The sequence below is a fragment of the Panthera onca genome, chromosome D3 (assembly GCF_046562875.1).
Source record: "Panthera onca isolate mPanOnc1 chromosome D3, mPanOnc1 haplotype 2, whole genome shotgun sequence".
NCBI lineage: Eukaryota > Metazoa > Chordata > Mammalia > Carnivora > Felidae > Panthera > Panthera onca.
Genome location: NC_138350.1, coordinates 35,598,375 through 35,623,924, shown reverse-complemented (window position 1 = coordinate 35,623,924; position 25,550 = coordinate 35,598,375). Strand labels below are relative to the sequence as shown.

The window sequence follows — 25,550 nt, the reverse complement described above, 5'->3', positions numbered from 1 at the left end:
TTTTGAAAGTAGAATTTTGAAAGTTTTTTGAGGGAGTTTTGGAAAAAAATCACTGTGGCTGAAAGCATTTTCCCTTTGGGAGACGAGTCAGGAAGAGGAAGGAAAGAAGGCTGTTGGGCCTCTTAGGGGCCTGCTGATAAACTGAGGAGAGCAGTTTCTATAGACAGGCCGAGGCTCTGTGGCTGGCAGACCCCTTGAACAAAGGGCTCCACCAACTTCTCGGGAAGGTTGACAGGAAATGGATCTAACAGCTCCCTTAGGAGCCAGCAGGGCAGGGCAGTTTGTGTGTGTGTGTGTGTGTGTGTGTGTGTGTGTGTGTGTGTGTGTGTGTGATTAAAGGCTGCAAAGCATAACCTTTTCCGATGAGCTACCTTCGAAAGCCTGTGAAGTAGCTAAAATCTGCTCTACACACACCAGCGAACAGAGGAGTTACTACTTCCATATTTTTCTTCTTTTTTTTGAATGCTTTGTACGTGGTGTAGTTTGATGTCCATGTAGCTAGGGGCAATGTGCTTAGAATTATTTTACAGGCGAAAAACAGTTCAAAAAGTTTCCAGGTGATGACAGATGTACCATAATGGATGTGTTGTGTTGGCTTCGAAGTAGAATATTCCATTTGCTTATATGATTTCTTGACAAGCAAAGAGCTTTCTGGCTTTCAATGTAGTCCTATTAATTTAGTCAGATCTCAAATTCTTAATGATCCCTGTTAATATTGGGAACTGCTAATGTAGGTAAATAGAAAATAATTGTTATAATTTTGTGTAGCAAAGTTTGTTCGTTTGTGTCAGAGGTGAGGTTGGGAGAGAAGAATTCTACAGAAGTTGAAATCGTAAGTAAATAATTTTATTTTATGTTTTTATGTTTTAAAGTTTATTTATTTTGAGAGAAAGAGAGAGAGAAAATAGGGGAGGGGCAGAGAGGAAGGGAGAGAGAACTGCAAACAGGTTCCACGCTGTCAGCACCGTGCCCGACACGGGGCTCAAACTCATGAACTGTGAGATCGTGACTGAGCCAAAACCGAGAGTTGCACGCTTAACTGACTGAGCCATCCTGGCGCCCCGCACGTAAACAATTTTAAAGAATGTAAATTCAGTTTCACTGAATAATACAAACTCAATTTAAATAATATGAAAGAAGCCAACGTGTCAAAAGTGAGGCAGGGAGGCACTCTCAGTGGAAGAGCATGGGGGACGCAGACGCAGGTGGGAGGCTCGCAGAGGCAGTGCCATGGTGGGCTGTGCGTGGGCTTTGGAACTGTTCGCGCTCTGGTTCTGACACTCGGTAGGCAAGTACCCATGAGATCTCCCATCTGCAAAATGGAAAAGAATACCTACCTCACGGAACGCTTGTGCATATTCAGTGGGAAATGTTCTGGTCCGTGATGCTCAAAACGTGTTACCTTTTTCCATTTGCTAAAAACAAAGTTCTTTCAGCTTTTTGGGAACAGAGACTAGAAGAGAAATTTGTCTTAGGGACTTTTGACAGAGGTCTTTAAAAACCATGGCATCGTGTTATTCTTGGCCAAGGATAATTTAAGGTAGTGAAAAATAGGTCAGAGGACGTTAAATTAATGTATTTGTATTAGAAACAATGACCCATGGTTATACTGCTCTTTTAGAAGTTATTTAGGACATTTTGCATGCTAAGCAGCATGAATGCAGTTTTCGAATTACTGGTGGCCTCCACATTAGTAAAATGGGCTTTTTCCTGTGCGTTATTGATATTAAAATGCATTTCTCTTTGTTCTTGAGTAGTAACCCACTTCCATTCTTAATTTTGTTCTGCACAGGCTAATATTAGTGCTAGTTTATCACGTTTGGGCTCTCAGTAGTGGGGCACGACTCTTTGAATGTGTCTACACATGGCCTAAAGACACATTGACAATGGGGAAAAGCTGGCATAATAAGTTTATTCTGGTTATTGTCCAGAATATTTATCCATCCCTCCCAGAAATACCAGCATCCTGTTCTCTTCCTTTTCTACCCCCTAACCTCCCCCTTCCCAGACCCTTGCTTTTATACTGTCATTGCTGTGATAAGAGACTTTTTCCTAACAAAAATAGAAGATACCATAAAATGCAATTCCTGGCCTGTCATTGCAGTTCCTTAACACATGCGTTGAGTGTGTTGCAGAAATTTGGTCTGGGCTTCTCAGATCAAATAGAATTATCCTTTATTCAGAGGGCTGTCCCCCATGGATACTGTATGAGACTTGACGTTGTTTAGCATTTGGAATCATTCTTTTCTCTTGAATTGGGAGTAAGAATCAGCAGAAACTGCCATGCTGTGGCAGTCCCAACCTAATTCCACAGAGTCTGTCTATGGGGATAGTATTTTTGGTAGTTGGGAAGTATTACATAGGGAATACTGCATACCAATTAGTTGTATTAAAATATATATTACGCACAGCTTTGTACTCGGCTTAAAAAGTTTCCTTGACAACATCATTTAACTTCTTACTGTTCTTTTCATGTTGCTAGTATAAATATCTAATATGTTTTTGTTCAAAACATCAACTAGGCTTCAGTGTAATCTTTATTAATACAGATTTGTTATTACAAGAAGACTGCTGAGTTATGATAATTTGCACAGCAGGAACAATAAAATATCCTCTGTCTTCTTGGTTCTATCCCAGAATGCTTGGCTTCTCTGTTCTCTCAGAGCACACCAAAACCTTCCATGGTACCCTTTACAATCATAATGAAATCTCAAAAGCATTCTTATAAGCAAAAGCCGTATGTTTTCAAAGGTAAACAAAATGGGAAGGCCCAAAATTGCAAATAGATTCAAAAAGTCACAGATAAGTTACAAATGTCCTCTTTTAATGCCTTTAATTCTCTCTGTTCATGTAGCCCGAACTCCCCACTTCCTGCGGATTCAGAACGTGGAAGTCAATGCCGGCCAGTTTGCCACCTTCCAGTGCAGTGCCATCGGCCGGACTGTGGCGGGCGACAGGCTCTGGTTGCAGGTATGGTAACTCTCTGTCTCCTCCAGAGGCAGGAGTACACGCCCCCTGGGAAGGGGCCCGGGGGTCCGGGTCAGTGTCACGTTGCTAATAGAAGGTTGATGCCCTGAGTTGTCTCTGTTCCTTTCCTTCTTTATTAATAAGTTATCAGATTACTAAGAATTCTAGATAACCGAACTGTTCTTCGCAGACCTTTAAAAAATTTTTCTGTTTTTTTCCCTTCGCTTCTGCTTAGCCATCTTGCTTTGAAGATCTGGTTGTCAAAGTACTTTCAGAGCAGGATATTAAAGTACCAGATATAGAGCTCTTCCCTACCCTTCCTCTGGAGAAATACCCAGAGCATCGCTTACATGTGCGAGTGCACACACACGCTTGTAGGCCTTTTTATAATTTGAATTTCCACAAGGGGAAAAGCCTCAGCTTAGAAATTAACAACATATCTTCTACTTTTAAGTATTTAAGTATACGTTTTTAGCGTAGTCATAATTTGTGTGTCTTGTTTTCCAATCTTTCAAATTCTCCTATACGTATTTTGCGTGGCAGATAGTTTCATGGATTTGTCCCGGTCGTGGGAATTCTGAGAGAATGCGTGGGATTAAGTGACTTGTCCCCTCTAACCAGAATGCCACCCGCTTCTTTAGGCTCTGAGTTTGATTCCCTTAACCTGTGGCATTCTCCAGTTTCATTCTTGTTTCTTCCTTTTATGCACCGATCTGCAGGATGCTCACTCTTTTCCGGGACTAGTGTTGATTCCTGCCCACCCCTCTTTCCTTATGGATCCTGTAGTTGACTTTGTTTTGGTTTGATTAATTATATACTTATTTTAGTTTGCTGCTGAGCTAACTTCACGATTTAACCCCTTTGTGTATCTGTTCCATTCCATCATGGCTTCCGCTTCATGCATGCCGACCTTTCCTCTGTGCGTATGACCTCTCCTCCTCTCTTCCCTCTTCTTCAGTGTCACAGTGACTGTGCCATGTCACATTTGCATGACACTCTATAACTTTGAAATCCCTCTTACCTTTTTGTCATCACAAGTGAAATAAATGGTCGTTTTTATTCCTCCACTTCTGGGGAAAATGGAAGATGGCCAAATGTCCTCTCCCCGTATTCAACAACATGGTGACAACTGGGGAATACGTTCTGGAGGATTCTTCAATAGTCTTGGACCCTCTGCATGATTCCTCACCCTTCTACCTTGATGTCATTGTTTTCTCATCTGCTACTCTCCCTGCGAGAACATCCCTGGCCAGGAAGGAGGAATGTAAGCAGAGGACTGAGATTGCATGCACCAAATTCATCTTTACCATTTTCTTCTCTCTAAAAGTTTGTACTCACTACTGTAAGAGATGTTGCAGCCCATGAGAACTGTGCTCAACCCTGATCGTCAGTATTTGACTTTGCTTCTTCCTTTATATCCCACTTCCCAGTTCTTTTAGAATCTTGATGTGAGAGACTGAAAATTATTTTTCTTACTTAGCGGTTGTTTGGTATTTAACTCCATCAAGATGGTCTGTGTATGGTAATTGATGAGACAGACATTTTTAATTGGCATTTTCCACAATGCATTAGCTGCCTCCTAAAAATGACACTATCCTGTCATCTTTGATTAATCTCTAGAAATCTTAATTTTTCATGGAAAATAGTTTGGGGCTCCTGATATTTGTGTTAATGTTACTTCAGAGAACACAATATAAAATCTAAGCTCTGGCCTCAACAGAGTCTTAGATATTCCTAAGAATTTACAGGCACATTGAGGATACAATTTACTTTTATTTGTTTTTGCAAATGTCCTGGGTTTGGGATGCCCTTGGTTCAACTTCAGCATTGCCTTGGGCATTGGGGATCTGTAACTACTTTCTTCTACAGAGTGGGAGACTTTTTAAAAGAGAATCTGTCACATAATAGGGAGAGAGCTAGCTGCTGTTTTGAAAAACAGGTCTAAATGCAGCGTCTGAGCCCTCACTCCATGAGAGTCACATGGGGAGTTTTTAAAACCTTCCTGATCTACATCAGGATTCTGATTTAATTGGTCTGCGGTAGGGCCCTGCATTTGGGGCTCCCCGGGTGATTCCAATGTGTGCCCGGGTTGACCATCACCAGTCTGAAGCAAAGTGCAACACATGTTCCAAATCAGGAAAGAAAAAGCCAAAACCTAATGTATAACTGGGATCTGTATTCAGTCGCCTCGATCTGACTGTCATGTTGAATTTCCCATGTCCCCAGACTCTTGTTTTTGTTCTATTAAATTTGATCATTAGTGTTGATAAATTGTTTTTACAGTCCATCCACTAATGCCTTCCATCATCTGTTACCCAGTCTTTCCTTGCCCTTCTTGGCATCGGTGACCACCTGTTGCCCTGCAGCTTTCCACATGGTCATGCCCTAGAGGGCACGATACACACAGAGGTGTTGTGACTTTGAAATTCTCAGTGAATCTTAGTCTCTCCTGGACATGGCATGCTATTTGGTTTGTGAATCTTCGTGATGTGAGAATAATTTTACTGCTGAATGATTTATTTCCTCTGGTTGCATAGGCATCTTGTAGGGAGGTGTTTACTTTATTAATAACTGAGGAAATAAGACCGGTGTCCTTCACTTGCAAGAATGGTTTCTATTAAACTGTATTTGTGTAGAGTGGCTTCCAGCGGTAAGGAGGATTTACAGCACGTGATGGTTTCACGGAGCCCTCCTGCCCTCCTCTTGCCCATGCCCTGGCCTTTGCCTCGGGTCATTCAGTAGAAGTTGTGGGGAGAAGCAAACCTGGAATCGTGGACCAGGTCTTTCTAGTCTAGAGATAGGAATATGGGCATGTCTTCATTACCCCATTGCTATAACAGTTTCAAAAATGCTTGTCTGCATACAAAGTCACTCACATCCTCAAAGAAATGCTGAGATCCAGGCAGAAAAATGAATGAGAAAAATATTTTTAGCTCTTTTTTCCTGTAATTTGAATCTTCTCAATGGTAAGTCAAAGTTTCGAACTGAATAATACATTTTTCACTGGGGAACATTGATATTTTGGAGTATAATCATTTGTAATAATTTGGTTTACTTGTATTACCACATTTTGAGTTCTACCATAGACATTTGCATAGAATTTCATCCCTGTATCCCATGGTCTTCGACTTCTTTCATAGATGGGTTTGGGGTACAGGATTGTGCAGGGTCACCAAAGTAAGTGGCATGGCTGGGGCTAGTACTTCTGTTTCTTTTACCTCACCACTGCTTGATTCCACCAATCCTATGCCATCTTCCCATATCCCAATGCTAGGTGAATAGGTAATATGTACTTAGCACCCTGTTGGAAGAATTTGGATGTGACTGACCTTGCATGATTAACATCAGGGAGCCACCATGACCTCCCCCCCGCCCAAAATGCATATGTATTACATGTCCATATCGATCCACCTCTATGAAAAATGGCCAGTGGCTTGATTGTTTAAAATACAGATTAAATATGATCACTGTCAGAGCCTTTCACAAAAACACAGTACACATAAATCTGATGGTGACACTAATGAAGAAATGTTTATGATTAACAGATGTGTCCCATCTGCTTACATTTTCTCCCATCTCAACTGTGGGCTACAGGTTATTGTCATCATAGAATTGGGTGTTCTAGAATACAGAATAGCAAAGTAAAGCACAGTTCACAAGCATCAATTAGTATAGAAGCAAAAGACTTCCTACTTTCCAGACAATGAACAGTAGGAAGACCGCATCTACAAAACTTTTTTTTTTTTTTTTTTTTTTTTTTTTTTTTTTGTAGTTCAAAAGTGATGTGCAGTGCATTTGTTGAAGATGCTTGCTATATGCTATCGGATACAGCAATCTATGCATACAGCAGGGACTGTAACTGTGGGAGATACTCAGATGAAATGTATGTGTAACATCATTCAAGCACCCAAACATGACAGTATTGCCCGTTACTATCAACATTCTGATCACTGCGGAGCTTACAGTTTGAACATACCGTGGAGTATATGTAGATATAGAATACAGAGAAGAGAAAATGGGATTTTATATGTTCTTTTTTTAAGTTTATTTATTTAGAGAGAGAGAGCGAGAGCACGCGTGTACAAGCAGGGGAGGGGCAGAGAAAGAGGGGGACAGAGAATAGCAAGCAGGGTCTGACAGCAGGGAGCCCAACGTGAGCCGTGAGATCATGACCTGAGCTGAAATCAAGAGCTTGCTGCTCAACCAAATGAGCCACCCAGGTGCCCCTAGATGTTCTTCTGTTTTACTTACATGTTATGCTGACAGGCAATTTCTGACATATGTGTTTTTTTGTAGTCCTAAAAAAAACCCTTATGATTGTATGATTGTGTTAAGATTACTGTTGTTCTTTCTTAAGTATTTTATTTTAATTGATTTTTCTTTATTTTCTTTATTTTGAGAGAGAAAAGAGAGTGGCATGGGGGAGGGACAGAGAGAGAGAGAGAGAGAGAGAGAGAGAATCCCAAGCACGCTCTGCTCTGTCAGCACGAGCCCAGCATAGGTCTCAGTCTCAGGAACTGTGAGATCATAACCTGAGCCGAAATCAGGGGTCTGATTAACCGACTGAGCCACCCAGGTGCCCCTTAAATATTTAAATTTTTATTTTCCTACGTAATACTGTTTCTCCTGAGATTAGTGTTTATAACCTTTTTAAAATGTTCAATAAATAGATAAAGATGATCACCAAGGCTAATATTGATGGTCACAAATGTGAAGATGGCTTGTGCACCTTCTTTTCTAGGGAACACAGACCACCTTGCCCTCTTCCCCTGAATCTCTGTAGTTTGGGAATTTTTGTAATTTTTGTTATTTAATTCATTTTTGATACATTATGGAGGCTCCTCCAAATTCCTTCCCCTTCTTACTCAGTGTCTTCGTTGGTTTGGGCTGTTGTAACAAACTACCACTGGCTGGGTGGTGTAACCAACAAACATTTCTCCCACGTCTAGAGACTAGAAGTCCAAGATTAGGGGATCATCATGGTAAAGTTTCGGTGAGGGCTGGCTCCCTGGTTTACAGACATCCTTCTTACTACATCCTCACATGTGGAGAGAAAGCTCTCAGCATCCCCTTTTCTGGACACCACTTCCATCATGGAGACTTCACTCTGATGACCTCATCCAAACCTAATCACTTCCCCGAGACCCCACCTCAGTAGCATCACATTGGTGATTAGGTTTCAGCCTATGAATTTTGGAGAGACACAAACGTTTGGTCTGTAGCCTTTGGCTCCCACATCAAACTCAGAAGTGGGTGGGAAATGAAAGCAGTTCAGCCTCTAGGACAAATGGCAGAAATCGGGGAGGCAGTGGAGAGGTCTTCTTAACAGTAGGTAATATGGCAGCTCTGATCAAGCCAGGAACTGACATGTACACGTTGGGTGAATAGTCCCTGGCAAAGGAAACCTGGAAAATAATAATTTTCTGTCAACAGATCTTAGGGGCCCCTATCCTTTTTCAGGAGCTTACTTTTTAGAATCACAGAATTACGTTAACATCAGAATGTGGAACAGTCTTCAAATCAAATTCCTTATTTTATAAATGAGAAAATGAAAACTCAGAAAAGGTAGGAAACTTTACCACTATCATATATTAGGTATTTATTATGATGTGTATTAAATACAATTTCACTTGCTGGTAAAGGTCAATTATAAACCTAAAAATATTTACAAATTAGTAAATTTCATCACGTGGACAGTTTTCTTCATTGAGTACTTGTCTTTCTAATAATAGTGTTTTGTTTTGTTTTAACCAAATATGTTCAGGTTAACTGTGAAAAATATCTGTGTTAACTTTGGGACCATCATAGTGCAACATAATTGAGTTTTCCTTTTTTAGCACATAGAACTTAGTGTTTGTTAGAAGTAAGGCACCAGAATAACATTTTTAAATGATTTCATAAAATAACATCTGTTCAGGGGTGCATAGGTGGGTCAGTTGGTTAAGCATCCAACCCTTGATTTTGGCTCAGGTCATGATGTCACAGTTTGTGGGATCAAGCCCTGCGTCAGGCTCTGTGCTGACGATGCGGACCCTGCTTGGGACTCTCTGTCTCCCTCTCTCTGCCCCTTCCACTTCTCCTTCTCTCTCTCTCAAAATAAGTAAACATTTAAAAAAACACAAAAATACGGGTTTTAAAAAAACACACATCTGTTCGTAGAAATGTAAAAGGAAATTGGATGGTGTTACTATGATGTACTATATTAAAAACATCGGTTGCAAGGTAGCACCTAGAATTGTACCTATCATGTAACACATGCTCAGTAGAAACCTGTTCATGGCACTTGGCTTACTGACTGCCTGAACAAATCATGTGTCTCCTCCAGGTGAGTCTAAGAGATCCATCGTTGCACCAGCAAAACAGGCACAAAAAACAGGCGCAAAATCGTTCTTTCTGAGATGCTTGTTATATGGGAATGATTCATCTCCAAGGGATGGTTTTGAAAAGAGAAGGGACATCTAGAACCTAGTGGTGTCCCTTTTGCTGATTTTTCAGAGTATGCTTCAATTATCATGCAGCGTTAGAGTAATTTTGGAAACAAATGTGGTTAATATATCATCTTTCCTAAACCTTCATTTCTTATACGTTTCCCCTAGGTGTTTTTTTATTCTGTTGTAAAATTTTGTTTTCTGATTCACCCCTTAGGAAAAAAAATCCTTGTCCCAAGACCTTAGTTAAAGGTAATAGAAATATACCTCTCAAGGATAATGTGTTTGAGCCCTCACTATGACAATAGAGCTGTGTCATAGAAATTGATGGATGAACCCACCGCCCTCTTTTCTTTCTTTGTTTCCTTCTTTTTTCTTTTTTTGGTGTGGAATGTAATTCAATGTGAGCTCTAAATTTGGGAAGACTGAATTTCTAAAAATAATGTTCACTTAGGATTAAAACTTTTTTAGTTGTTGGCCTAGAGATTTTTTTTTCTTTTGAGAGTTTGATACATAATTCCACTTAACTGGGTATGAGTTACCCAATTGTGAAAATAGTATTTTTCACCAGCTTAATAAATTTGTCACATTTTGCTCAGCTAGATTGTTAGACCTTTGGGTTTTGTTTGTTTGTTTTTGTTATTTTGTTTTGAGAGAAAAGAGAAAATCTAGATTTTTGTAACTTAAAATGGTTTTCAAGAGGATACGTGCTCTGACCTACTACAGAATTTGATTTGATAATGAATAAATTATAAACCATATTACTAGAATTTATATTACTGACTTCAACAGATGTGTTTGATTTTTTTTAATGTTTATTTTTGAGAGAGAGACAGAGAGAGAGCAAGCAGGGGAGAGGCAGAGAGAGAGGGAGACACAGAATCCGAAGCAGACTACAGGCTCTGAGCTGTCAGCACAGAGCCTGACACAGGGATTGAACTCACAGACTGCAAGATCATGACCTGAGCCAAAGTCAGACACTTAACTGCATGAGCCACCCAGAGCCCCTCAATGGATGTGTTTGAAATAAAGGAATTACAACTCCATTTACTGAGTGAGCATTGCTGTGTGCAAGTACTCTGCTAGGCTATGTACATGTACTTTTTTTCTCTGAACTGTTCCCTGGGAGCGTTCTCTTATATGCTCATAGAAGAAGAAACAGGCTTGGGAAGTTTTAGTAATTTTTCCAGTAGCACATTGGTAGTAACAAGAGCTAGGATTTGAAACAGACCATCTAATTCCAGAATGTATGTCTTTAACTATAATGTCTCTTGCATAGTACAAAGACCCAAACATTTCCTTGTGGATTCATAAACATCATGTGGTAATTCAAGTGATGGCTTTTGTCAGAATTTACAATTAAAATTGTATTCATGTGTGTGGATGTTACCTTCGCTTTTGTGTTAGGGAATGTGTATGTTTGGTCAGCCTTTCTTGGTGGCTTTTAGTTTCCTTTATAAATTGTGAGGGAAAAAATCAGAACTGTGGATCAGACCAATTTTGCTGTTATATATAAAAGCCATAAAATGATTTGAAAAGAAGTAAAATTATGGTTCCCTTGGCAAGCTTAACTTGGCTATTTTATACCATATATATTAAAGCATAAATTTCACATCACTTACCATCATAGAAAATAACAGGAATGCACAAAGATGACTATCTTCAGTTGCTATAGGAACCATTTGCTCCTTAAAACTTTGAGTGGTTGAAATTATATCCATTATTGTTTTAGTCAGTTGAAATCCATATATATGTGTGTGTGTGTGTGTGTGTGTGTGTGTGTGTGTATGTGTATATATATATATATATATATATATATATATATATATAGTACAATACGGAACATTCAGCCTGAGACCACCAAAAACCTTCAAAGCATATGCCCTGTGTTTTAATTTAGTGTGATTTGGGATTAGCTGAATTTAAAGGTAAAGGCTTATTTTACATTAAAACAGTATGACTTATCTAGAGCGATTCCAGGAGGCATTAATTAATACATTTTATTTTGTGATATTACCCAACTCAATGAAAAGAGATGTAAACTGCTGTTGCCTCAAGAAGGATGCCCCAGAAAAAGCTGGAGTAGCAGTTGGAGAGCTTTGTCTTCCACTGCAATCCAAAGGTCTCCGGGCCAGGATGGGAAGTTGTGCTTTGAAAACTGCAGGTCAGGATGGTTCAGTTTGGAGGGCAGAAGAGAAAGGCATCAGCTGGTCCCCTTAAGGATTGCTTACTTTGGACTCAAGAGCCATAAATCCCATGAAAGCAATTTTCTGTTGCTTTTCTCATATTCATCAAACGGGTCATTTGTTTCTCTTGCTTCTAAGAATCCACAGCTCTGTCATGAGAAGAGAAGACAGGAATGGCTGTGCTCTGGAATTTCTGTGATTGAGGGCTGCGAATACTAATGTCCTGCCTTTCTATCTCGTTTTTACTGATCCAGGCCTTGGACTGAGGGTCCTGGAGAGTTGGGACACTATTAGGATCTCTAGTTTTTTCCTATTCTGTCTCTTTTGGAAGGAGTGGGAAACATGGAAATGTTTTACGTAGGAGGTTTATACATCTGCCTTAGGTGGCCTTCTGGAAAGTCCTAGAAGATTCCAGTCTTGTAATCTGGAATCACGTACAGAGGAAAGAAAGAGAGAAGTTTACTTAACTCCTTCCTTGAGATGGAAAGAAAATTTGGCAACTTTGGGTGGGCTTTGATTTTAAAAACTTCTTTCGGACTATAGAAGCGAAACAGAACAGAGCATGCTGCATTTAGTCTAGTTGTGACTCAGTGTGAGACAAGACCACGACATCTCTGACCGGCACAGTGGCAGCCAGGCAGTTCCTACAGAGGGTGAACTTTGAAATCGTAGCGCGGATTGTTACTCTCTTCTGTCTCTCTCCTACTTATAAAACTGCCATCCTTCCTTCCCTTCATTCAAAAGAAAAGAGATTGGCTATTGTTCAAGCGTAATAAAATTGTTTGTCTCTGTTATAAGAAGTGGTGTCCACTAAACACAAAGGACAAATGACTAATTAATGGAGTTTCTGTTTATTCTTAAGATTTGGAAACCCATGATTACTTTCCCTCAAGAAATGTATATTACACACTTTCCATGTGCTGGGCATATGCTCATTAGTTATGCAAATAGGCCAGCCTGACCTGGGTTATGGCTCCCCTTTGTCAAAGTGCATTTTCTCTTCTGTTGGTGGTACCTTGATCATATAAATGGCTTGATGCATTTGCAGGAGGTGGATGGCATCTAGACAAAATAGTTCTACAGCACTGGAATATTTATAAGCCGGCAGCAAAATCATCTGTTTTCCTGGGGAAATAATCATGGTTAAAATAGTCGTTCAGAAATACAGAAATGAGAGATTATTTTCTAATTGCTTCTTTGAAGAAAAGTTTATTTTTACTTTTATTGTAGATATTGTGAATATGTATAGAGGTAGAGAGATAATGTAGCAAACTTAATACACTCCACGTCCAGCTTCACCACCTAACAATAGGTGGCCAATTGCTGACTTTCTGTTTCCACCTGCTCCCCTTCTGATTGTTTTGAAGCAATCCCAGTCATTGTATCATTTAACTTGTAAATGTTTCTCTAAAACAGGGGCTGGCAAACATTTTCTGTAAAGGGCCAGATAGCAAATTTTGCCAGCCAGCCAGCCAGTCTTTGGTACAGCTGCTCAGCTCTGCTCTTGTAGCAGGAAGGCAACCACAGACAACACGTCCATGAACGAGGGTGGCTGTTTTCAGTGCAGCTCTCTGTACAGACATTGGAATTTGCATTTCATGTGATTTTCGTTGTCAGAAAATATTATTCTTGCTTTTGTGTCTTTAATCATTAAAAAACGTACAAACCACTCTTAGCTTTTAAGCTGTACAAAACAGGTAACAGGCTGGATTTAGCCTCAGACCCCTGCTCTGAAAGATAAGAGCCCTTAAAATAATAATGATAGACACTGAGTGTGCCCTGGAAAAACAGCCAGTGTTCAGATTTCCTTGACTGTCTTATAACCTTATTTCTTTTAGCAATCTGTTTGCATTGTGATAGCAGTATAGTTGACACTTTGCAATGGCACGATGAGTCTCTTAAGTCCATTTTCTCTTTAGGTTCTCCATCCATTTCCCTGTTTGTGGTGGTAGTGGTTGTTGCTGAAACTGTGTTTGTCCCATACAGTTTCCCATATTTTGGGTTTTGCTTGCTGCCCTCTGGGAGTGACAGCTAATGTGTTCTTCAGTTGTGTTGCTTGCAAATTAGGTCCCTTTTTATGATGTTATCAGCCAATGATGACCATTTCTACATTCATTAGTTCATCAAGGGTTGCAGACTGGTTCTGTGATATCCTCCCTTCTTGGTTCAGTAGCTAGAACACTTCTAAAAAGAAAAGCTCTCCCATATCAAATATTTGGTTACCCTACTATGTAAATGATAAAGGGAAGATGGTATAAACGCTTGATATTTTGTCTTTTTCCAGCAAGCTTTCAAAAATAATGATGCAGTTCACTGGCATCACCAAAAAGTGACCAAGGAGGTTATTAGTAATATTGTCGCTGTCACCAACATCATGGTCATTGTCATCACCACTATTGTCGTCACTGTCATTGTCCTGAACTTATGGATTTAAACATATTCGATGTGTTCTGATCTATCTTACGTATTATCTTTATTGTTGCTCAAAGAAGTAGGGCTTACTCAGGGTAGGTGACCCCTGTTGTGGGCCATGTCAGATGGCTTTCTTACTTTCTGACAATATATTTCAGGCCTACATTTTACATTTTCCACCTCAATGACCTAGAATTAGCTATTTCTCCAGGGATCCTTGGTTCTTGTTTACTGGGAACTGATCATTAGAAATTACAATCTGAGCATAAGAAGTACTCATTATCACACTCTTTTGTTTCTGGATCTTCGCATTGGGCTCAGCTTGGGTATATACATATGCACACATACATACACTTAAGAACATGTCCTGAGATCATATTGACAATTTCAATTGAAATTCCAAACCATGAGGCTTTTAGCCTCCTTTATCTTGCATCTTTAGCTTCTTTCAGCTATGTTTTCAGAAAGAGTTGTGTACTGTATGGCATATTGATTGGGAAAAGTAATGTTCTTAGCCATCCATATTGAGGACTAGCCCCATCTTTTAGATCATGAGTGATGATGCAGGCCCTGCCGTCTTCCTCATATTACAGAGCCATTATTACAGCTTTAGAATTAAAAGTCAATCCCATGCCTTGCAAACCCAAACCTTGAAACTAAGAGGAAATGTCAGTCAGTGTCATGCCTCTTTGTTTCCCGTGGCTGGGTTAATCTAGGCAACAGCTGGATATTTGACTTTAAGACTTGTAATTTCATTGGTTTCTAACTACTGCAGTTACTGTATATATCCTATATTATTTGGATGAACTTCTCTATAAAATTTAAGTAACATTATTGAAATATTACAAATATATAATGAAATGGACTACATCTATCAGAATGAGATTATAAATTTCTGTAATCAAATTTTTACTTGAAAATGACTATAAGACTATCACATGTTCGAAGAATATGCAGCTTTGGATATCTCCATGTTACTTGGGCTATCCGTATATTTTTTTAGCCAATTTAAGTATACTTGTTGATGTATATTCATAGTATATGGTAATAAAACTAAGAACTTATGGTTCTCCTATTCCAAATTGGTAAATATTTGGGTTAGCTTGGTTATGGCCTAGAAATCAAAGGCCAACAGTATCTTAGTTATTAAAATTTTAAAAAATGGGCTCCAGAAGGTAGAATTTTTGAGTTACTCAATTATTATTGGATTTAGATTACATAAAATGTTTTCAACACAATTATCCCGGGCCCTGCTGATAGTATTATGAACCCAGTGGTAAGAATTTCAGTCAGTATCATACAAATGAGCACATTTGCAAGTGGGATAATACAATTTTCCCTGTTGGATAAATGAAGGTGCATTTCATCCCCACATGTATGGCTAAGGAAGGGTGACTGGCCAGTATCTCCTCCAGGCTTGTGCGCTCAGAACGCCTTCAGAATGCCTGGGATTGAATAATCTGATCCAAATGCTGCTAACGTCCCAGACCTCAATTTCTTTCAATCATTGCTCTGATTATGGCAAAACTATTTCCAAGAGACTTAATATGTATCTTTTTGATGGTAAATTACTGCTCATTTAGAAGTCCTACAGTGAGTCCCTTGCATAAAGAAGGTTGTAAGCCTAATTTAAAGGACTGTCAGTACTTTTTTTTTTCTGTAGCATGCTCAAATTGAAATACACGCAAGTTTAAAGATACTCTTGCTTTTATACAAAGCTGGATTTAACCCCCTAAGATCATTTCCTCTCAGACATGGCCATTATGGTTGTTTCATTAAGGTAACAAAAGATGGGTCGGCAATTTCCTTAATAACCCTGGACGTGTAGGTGCCAGGCTGTGCATTAGGTATGGGCCTTTGTTCCTGACAATCATGTTCAAGGTTCTCTTTCGCTACGAGCTCTAATATTCTACAGAGCAATCTGGATTCCCATCTTGGTGATGCCACATTGTCCTGCTGTAATGCTTTTGAGAACATGGAGAGCCAGTCCTTGGTAGGGCAGCCTCTTCGTAACTCGGGGAGAATTCAGAGAAAACTTCTGGCAAATTTTCTGTCTCTACCTAGTGTACGTTTTCATCATTTCAGTCTGCCAGAATAGCAGAAAGTTTCCCATAGGCTCTGAGATGCTTAGGATTACCAGAGGTTGTGAACACATTGTCCTATTTGGCCATTCCTGTCACAGAGAAAGACACATGGGAAAAGGAATCCCATGCCTTTTTCTGTCACTCTATATCAGAGAAAAGAGGGCCATTATTCCCCATTCTTCCCTGTTTATTTCTGACCTGAGGAAGCGTATCTGTGGATCAAAAAGCATCTTAAAAATCAACTTTTTCAGTCACCCATTCAATGCCTAAGTCCCTTTGATATAGCCATCAACCTCCCCTTGGATGCACCAGGCATGGCTTTTGTGCTAGAGATATTATAGAATTAAGATCTCTGCCTCTGTGGGGCTTGTATTGTAGTAGGGGGTGAAAACAATGGTCTCTGCCTCTGTGGGACTTGTATTCTAGTAGGGGATGAAGATAGTGATCTCTGCCTCTGTAGGACTTGTATTCTGGTGGGGGTAGGGGGAGACAATGATCCCTGCCACCATGGGACTTGTATTCTAGTAGGGAGAGATAGACAGTGGCCGTGATAAGAAAGCTATGTAGTATGTAAGAAAGTGCTCAGTAGCATTAATAGAAGCAGCTAGGCAGGACACAGGGCATCAGCCGTGCCATGCAGGAGAGGTTTCAGTTTTAAATCTGGGGCCCAGGTAGGTCTCCTTGGAAATGTACTTGAGCAGGACTAGAAGGAGATGAAGGTGTGGGCTATGGGGATAAGTTGGGGAGGGCCTTCAGGAGGACCAAGGCAGAGAGACCTCAGGGGAGGAGTGCGCCTGGGTGGGAAAGAGCATGGAGCCCGGTGTGGCTGGAGCCCAGGTATCCAGCAGACTTGTGGGGAATCACGGAAGATTGGTATCAGAGTGTGTGTGGGGGGGTGGGTAGGACTGGTTGTGTACATTCTTGGAGGTCACTGTTATTCCAAAATCTAAAATGGAAAGTTCTCCATATCTAATTTAGTAGCAAAACTTGCCCAGTTTTGTAATTTGCTTGCTGATAAAACCTGACCTGAAACTTAAAAAAAAAATTTTTTTAACGTTTATTTATTTTTGAGACCGAGAGAGACAGAGCATGAATGGGGGAGGGTCAGAGAGAGAGGGAGACACAGAATCCGAAACAGGCTCCAGGCTCTGAGCGGTCAGCACAGAGCCTGACACGGGGCTTGAACTCATGGACCGCGAGATCATGACCTGAGCTGAAGTCGGACACTTAACCGACTGAGCCACCCAGGCGCCCCTGACCTGAAACTTTTTAATGGTTTGTTTTTGGTCCTTATAGTCACATGTTTTGATGAAGAAATATCAGTGTCCCTGCAGCATCACATACGACTCTTCTGGGCATCACATAATATACAGTATAGAAACCTTTTTAAAATTAAAAATAAATATGGGGTGCCTGGATGGCTCAGTCAGTTGAGCTCCAGACTTCAGCTCAGGTCATGATCTCACAGTTAGTGGGTTCAAGATCCGCATTGGGCTCTGTGCTGACAGCTCAGAGCCTGGAGTCTGCTTTGGATTCTGTGTCTCCTCCTCTCTCTGCCCCTCCCCCAGTCGCCCTCTGTCTCTCTCAAAAAGAAATAAACATTAAAAAATGAAAAAAATGAAAAATCTGAATTCTGGACCACATTTTACCCAAAGAGTTTCAGATAGGTCATAGAGCCCCATGGCCGTTGACATTCCAAGGTAGTGCCTGCGTTGCACGTCTGGGCTTTCAATTTTGGAAGGCAGCTGTCCTCTTCTTCTTGGGTCCTCTGTTTCCAGGTGCTCACCAGCTCTTTACCTGTGGAGATAAGTGCTGTATCTTCCTCTGCGTAAGCCTACTTCTCATATGCTCCAGAAAACAGGGTGCCCAGAATGCTGTCTCCTGGGGGTGTCTCCTGGCACCGCCTCTCCAGACGCTTTATTTCTATTAATACGACTGAGAGCGGAATTAAGTTTGACAAAAATCTACTTCACAGTCTTCATATACATCATACAGTGATGAAGGTGGTCCAAAATCACGTCTCTAATTACCCACTTGTAAAGTCAAGGATGTACAAGATTGGCTTACATTTATTTTGATTGATATTTATCTTGTTAATTTAAATTCATTGCTAGGCTTTGTAGATATCTTTTCCCTTTATCCCATTTTATTCATTCACACGCTGGTTAGTTGTCACCTGTGCATGTGACAAAGATACCTGTGACTCTGTCAACGACATTAATAGACGTGTTGGAGGAGGAGTCAAGGATGTAACCTGTGCCAAGGCTCCAGAAACACGCTTCAGCACCCATGCTGACAAGCAGCCAAAGACTCCGGTCATTCACAGGCTTCTAGTCCATCCAGCCCTCTTGGCATCTGTCCCACATCGCTCTCCTCTTGTCTACAGAGATGTCACAGGCTATGCCGCCTGGTGCCTTGCCAATAGCTGTAAACACTCTGTCTTCCTCCTTTCTAACAACCCAAGAAATAGGATTTGACACTAACAAAGTGAAGGGTGAGCACTGTCTCCTCCTCCCCCCATCCCCGATATCTCAGGACATTCTCTCATGTCTCCTCCATCAACCCAGCTGTGAATTGCTTCTTCATGCATGTTATCAATCATTGAGCTAATATAGAACCTAAAGTTACGGTGGGACCTGACAGAGTTTTTTCAGCCTCAGGAAACAAGGAGACTGTTATTAAAATGTAAGTGTCAGAATTTCAAAGGAGACAAATAAATATCATCCAGGAAGTGGGTCTTTCCTTCCTGTGTGAGTTACAACTCTTTCTCCAGTGTGGGCATTTGGTCTGTTCTCATTTCTGTGCCTCTGCTGGCTCTGTCCCCGACATCTTTGATCCTTTCTTCTGCTATGTGCCCTCTTTCTTCTGTCACCTCACCCAGCTTCTCTCCACTCCTTTATTTTTATTTTTATTTTTATTTATTTTTAATTCTTTTAAATGTTTTTATTTATTTTTGAGACACAGAGAGACAGATAATGAGCAGGGGAGGGGCAGAGAGAGAGGGAGACATAGAATCCGAAGCAGGCTCCAGGCTCTGAGCTGTCAGCACAGAGCCCGACGCGGGGCTTGAACTCACGGATTGTGAGATCATGACCTGAGCTGAAGCTGGACAGTTAACCGACTGAGCCACCCAGGTCCCCCAACACTCCTTTATTTTTAAATGTTTATTTATTTTTGAGAGAAAGAGAGAGAGAGACAGGGAGCAGGGGAGGGGCAGAGAGAGAGGGAGAGAGAGAATCTCAAGCACGCTCTGGGCCGTCAATGCAGAGCCTGCCGTGGGGCCCGATCTCATGAGCTGTGACCGAGATCTCATGACCTGAGCCGAAATCCAGAGTTGGACACTTAACCGACTGAGCTACCCAGGCACCCCTCTCTACTCTTTTTGACTGTCTGTGTTTACACTACAGCACCCCCCACCCCCCTTATTCACAGTTTCAGTTACCTGTAGTCAACCGTGGTCCAGAAACAGATGATCCTCCTCCTGACATACACTGAGGTCAGTAGCAGCCTAATGCTGTGTCACATGCCCATGTCATTCCCCTCCCCTCATCCCATCACATGGGCATTTTGTCACCTCACAGCCTCACAAGGGTGAGTACGGCACAACATTAGACCGTATTCATGTTTTTACTCCAGTATATTGCTATAATTGTTCTGTTATTAGTCATTGTTGTTAATCTCGTACTGTGCCTAATTTATAAGCCAGACTTTATTATGGGTGTGTATGTATGTGTAGGGGAAAGGTAGTGTTTACAGGGTTCAGCACCTACCCGGGTTTCCGACCTGTGCTGGGTTCTTGGAACACAGCCCCTGGAGATGAGGGGGGATGACTGAATCCGCCCCCCCCCCCCCCCCCCGCTTCTCTCCCTTGTACATCTCACTTTTCCTTCTTTTTTACTTGTATTGTTTCCATCTTCACACCTAGTTCTCCTATTGCTCCCCTGCCTCATTTAGGCTTTTGTGGTCTGTTTTCTGCTCATTTGGTTCACGTTACGTGATGCCTGAATATTTGCCAGACTTCAGGCAGCTGTTCCAGACATTTTCACAGTGGAATTTTCTGCTTGTGTGAAATTACTGATGATGCCACAAATTTAAATGAGATGCATCAATCTGAGTGATTAATCTTAAAGATATTTAAATATTGCCATGCATCCCTAATTCTAAGTATACATTTTAGTAGGTCTACATGCTCTTCAGTTAAATTATCTTAAGCACACTTAATCTTATTTAGTCTGGTTTATTTGTTCCATTTTTAGAAATATCCACTTGTGGATATTGAAGATGTGAATTTCAAGGAATATCGTTGCCTTGTGGAAAGAGGTCAGTATACGCTGCACCTCAGAATATTACAGAGAATTTATCATTCTTGAAAATATTAAAAATGGGATTCATTTTAATTTTACAATGCTATCTAGGAAGAGAGTAACTGAATTTGTACTGTGGAAGGCCTGCAGTACCACAAAAATAAATATGATTTTTTTCTGAATATTTGATCTTTTACCCAAGATAAGCGGAGAGGTGTTTTTCCCCCCTACTTTATACTGTTTTGGAAATATTGTAAGAAAAGATCAGGGATTCAGGCCAGTTTTCTGTCCTGTTTGATCTCTTTGTAATATCTGAAAGGAGATAGAAAATAACTTGATTTTAGGAGCCATTTGAACTCACTCTCATTAAAAAACAATTCTTGTAAATAGATGTTAACTCTCTGTAAAGCCTTTCGTGTTATTTATTAAAAAAAACTTTAAATTTTTCATTCTCTTTAAACCTACAATTTTGGGAATAGAGATTGTCTAAACGTCATTTATAATAGTGAAATATGTGAATAATTTAAATGTATAGTGATAAAGAAATATATAAATAAATAATAGCTATACCCATAAAGTGGGAAACATTAAAAGGCATGTTTTTGAAGCCATCTAAGGGTGTAAAAAATTCTGTAGATATCACAGAGATAAACCACACACATATGACCACCATTTCGTATTTTATTTAAATTAAAATAATGTGTCAGAAAAAGTAAACTAAAATACCCTGAAATATGTACAATATTTATCTTTAAGTGATCAGATTATCTATAGTTTTTAAATGTCTGTTTTTTTTTTATTTTTTGTATTTAAAAAAGTTTCTGTAGTAAGCATTAGGTTTTATTTTTATTTTCTTAAAGCTATCTTTAATTTTTTTTTAATATTTATTGTCAAAGTGGCTTACATACCACACCCAACAAGTGCCCTCCTCAGTGCCCATCACCCATTATCCCCTCTCCCCCCAAAATAGTTACAAATATTAGATTTTAAAAATCCATTTCTCTTTTTATCATCTTTAAGAATATAATTTTTAGATCCCACACATGAGTGAAGTCATATGATATTTGTCTTTCTCTATCTGACTTATTTCACTTAGCATAATACCCTCTAGGTCTGTCCATGCTATTGCAAATGCCTTGCCCTTTTTTAATCGGATTGTTTGTTTCTTGTTGTTGCTGTTGAGTTAAAGCACTTCTTTACATATTCAAGATCTTAATCCCTATCTTATGTATGATTTGTAAATATTTTCTCCCATTCCATATTGTTTTAATCTCTTAATAGTGTCCTTTGATGTACAAAAGTTTTTTGTTTTTAATTTTGATAAAGTCTAGTTCATTTTTCCTTTTGTTGCCTGTGATTTTGGTATTATATTTAAGAAATCTATTCTGAATCTAACATCATGAAGTTTCCCCCCCTATGTTTTCTAATAAGATACTTACAGTTTTAGATCTTAATTTTAAGTATTTGATATATTTAATTTTTGTATGCAGGGAAAGATACCAGTCCAGCTTTAGTCTTTTATCTTGTGGATACCCAGTTTTCCTAACACCAATTATTAAGAAAACTATTGTTTCCCCTTTGAGTGGTCTTGGCACCCTTGTCGAAAATCCACTGACTGCATATGTAAGGGTTTGTTTCTGGGCTCTCTATTTTATTGGTCTGTGTCTGTCCTTATGCCAGCGCCACACTATGCTTTTGATTATTGTAGCTTTGTCCTAAGTTTTGAAGTTGAGAAGTGTGAGTCTTCTAACTTACTTTGTTTTGTCTATGGTAATGACTTGTGAATGGAGCTTTTGCTAGCCCCTAAGACCTGAACCTATCTGAAGGATTTGCTTATAGCTCTGACAAATCAGGATGCATGACTATTGTACATCTTCAAAAAGCCACAGGTTTTTTTTTTCATTATCCTGATGGTCACTGTATTCATGCCCTATTGCTTCTCTAACAAATTACCACAGATGTAATGGCTGTATTTATCTTACGGTTCTGGAGGTCAAAAGTCCTAATATAAAGTGACGGCAAGACTGGTTTCTCCTGGAGGGTGGAGAATCTGTTCCCTTTCTTGTGTAGCTTCAGGTTTTGGCTCATGATCCCTTCCTCCATCTTCAAAGCCCATCACTCCAGCCTTTGTTTCTGTGGTCACATTTCCTTCTTCTGCATTTGGCCCTACCTTCCTCCTACCTTGTAATTCCATTGGGCCCATTTGGATAATTTAGTATAATAGTCCCATCTCCAGATTCTTATTTTAATTACATCTGCAAACTTCCTTTTGTGATGTGTAGAGAGCATATTCACACATTCTGAGAACTAGGCAGTAGACCTCTTTGGGGACAATTACTCTGCCTACCACAGTCATGATGAATGGTCAGTGTTGCTGACTGAGGGACACATAGAATCTCTAAAATATTTTTATTTTCCGTATTGTCTCCCTTGTAAATAAAGACTAGTTGTCCAGTTGTTAGGATCTGGGATATAAATCTGTTAGTTTAGCAATCTCATATTTCTATTCTGCCTATAGAACATTTTTTTCCACTGGGGTTATGATTTTTAGAGTCAGCAAATATTTATTGAGTTGCATTTCTCGTGCGCTCATGTACACCAAATGAATGAGATCTGTTTCTTGACCTTGAGGACATTATATTCTGCTAGAAGAGGAAGATGTTACTAAAGTATAATAACACACTGTTTGTCGATTTGATTTCCTAAATGTCTTTAGAATCCTTCCTTCCTCTCTCTCATCCCTCTTTTTGTCATTTGTTACTGTGATTTCTAAACGAAATTACCAATTTCTCTTGACATCAGTTGGGGTCCCACATTCTTTCCTTCAGTGTGTTACTGTACCCATAGATGTGTTCATGTCACCCCTTTACCTAAAATCTTTCCATTTCTGGCATCAGGAGGAACTATAAACCTCAATTCTTTGGCATGGCCTGTGTTGCGCTCATCTTTCTGGCTTCATCTCCTGTCATTCCAGCTGCACTTTTTCTAGCTGCATGGGATCAGTTGTACTTCCTCTGTTGTGCCCTGCTCTCTTGGCTGTTGACTTTTGCAAAGCTTTTCTTTTTTTTTTTAATTTTTTCATGTTTATTTATTTTTGAGACAGAGACAGAGCATGAACAGGGGAGGGGCAGAGAAAGAGGGAGACACAGAATCCGAAACAGGCTCCAGGGTCTGAGTTGTCAGCACAGAGCCCGACGCGGGGCTCGAACTCACGGACCGTGAGATCATGACCTGAGCCGAAGTCGGACGCCCAACCGACCAAGCCACCCAGGCGCCCCTTGCAAAGCTTTTCTCACTCACTGGGCTCCATTTCTCCTCCTTTCCTTCCTGAGAAACTCCTGTGCATACTCTAGCCTGGCCTCTGGTAGTGCTTTCTAGAATGCTGACCCAACCTTCACAGCCTTCACCAGTGTGGTTCCCTTTTTCTGAGTTTGCTGTGTTTTGCCGTTCATTGCTCCTTACTAGAATCATTGCCTTGCTTGTCTGTTTTTCTAGCCAGACTGTAAATTCAGTTAGGTAAAGGACTCTTCTTTTAACTCCATGCTCCCCCTATATGATACAGTGCCTGCCTCATAAAAGAGTTTTACTAAGTGTTGGTCGAATGGGTGCTTGGATCCATACACATTTGAAGTATTTAATACAAAATGACCTGCAGATTTGAGCAAGAGAGATGATTTGATACGGATCCTAAGCTAAAATGATTACTAGTTAGCACTTGGTTTCTCCTTGCTATGTACTATTTCTCTTGAAGAAACTAAATCTGTTTCTGTATGATTTCAGGATGTGGGATTCAAAAAGAAAGCCCCCATCCTGAGAATTCATGTATTAGAGTTGTAAGATTGTTTGTTTGAAGCTGTTTATATTAAAGGGTAAATCTGTGGCATGAAGACAACTAGGAAGTAAAACTCTTCTCGACATATGTATAAATCCAAAAAGGAGGTTTTCCTAAACTTGAGCCCTCTCAGTATAGCCTTGAATAGCTGTGAGTGATCAATAAGTATATACTTTAAAATTCTTTTGAATGAACCTTCTTTTGAAAGAGGCTTATTCTAGTAGGAAAAGTACTCCAGGATTACCGTTGAAGTATATTCTGACAAGATTCATGCCACAAGCGAGGAAATAAATAAGTAGATAGCCCTTTTTGTTGCTGTTATTAATAAATACAGATAGGAACTCTGCCTTTCTTTAGGGCTTAAGTTTTTTTTTTTTTTTTTTCAAAACTGGAGATTAGATTTTGTTTGGTTTGGGTTTTGGTTTGGAAAAAGACAAACTGAATTTTATAGAGTTAGTAGATCTAAGGGTAATCCTAGTGGTAGAATGTGATTATTTCTTTGTGAGGAAGGATGGGAGGCTGTATAGAATACAGAGAGGAATGCCTTCCCCTGTTGTATTAATTAATAATGCTAGATCGATTTTATTGTGTTTTGTTTTCCTAACTTCTTGGTGCCCTCCATCAGACCAAATTCAGGGGATTAGTAAAAACCAGGACATGCATAAGACATGTAACATATATATGGAACTTCATATTCGGATTTATAACTTTTTAAGCTATTAACAAAGCTGTTTTGACAGGTAATACGAAAGGTGAGGTTGGTGGAACTCTTCTTCCCCACTCCTGATGTTTCCTTCCCAATGGCAGGAACTGTACCAGTGCAGCACTCTGATGCCTTTTCCCTGCCCAAGCAAGAGCTGCCTGGGAAGGAAGCTGTGAGCATGCAGAGCCCAGCCCCTTCTTTGGGAGCTAACCCCCTGTAGGAGCCCTGTTCTTCCATCCTGTGAGTTTTACAGCAGCACCCAACATACGGGAGGCCTTGTGGTTTTCTAAGGTGGCCTGTGGCTGGGTGAGTGAGTCTGTTTAATTCTGTGCTTCACTATTAGCAAGCCCATTGTTAATTGCACATCAGCCATATTCTGCAATACCAGGTTCATTAGTAATAAAAGTGGTATTTTGACAGCCTGTCCACCTTCCTCCTTGAACTCATCACTCAATTAGTCCAGAATTCGGGTGGGGATGTGTGATGCCAGTCATGAAGCCAGTGTCCTTGTATATATCTTGGGATTCTCACAACTGCCCTGCAAGTGAGTTGTATCATCTTGTTGCAGATGAGGGAAGGGAAGCTCTGAGAAGGTAAATCACTTTAAAGGTAGCCAGGGCACCCTGGTCAGTCT

General features: G+C 40.1%; 1 protein-coding gene across 6 annotated transcripts in view; it reads left to right on the top strand.

Annotated features, from left to right (window-relative positions):
- Nucleotides 1–25,550, top strand: part of PTPRM (protein tyrosine phosphatase receptor type M) — a 796,527-nt gene that overhangs the window by 342,670 nt on the left and 428,307 nt on the right. For 5 of the 6 annotated variants that reach the window (XM_060613276.3, XM_060613283.3, XM_060613278.3 and 2 more), the window contains exon 5: nucleotides 2,855–2,970. In XM_060613276.3, coding sequence (XP_060469259.1) covers nucleotides 2,855–2,970 — 116 coding nt within the window. Of the gene's footprint in view, nucleotides 1–2,854; nucleotides 2,971–25,105; nucleotides 25,223–25,550 lie in introns of those variants that run through there. The other variant, XM_060613282.3, reaches the window with a different exon arrangement.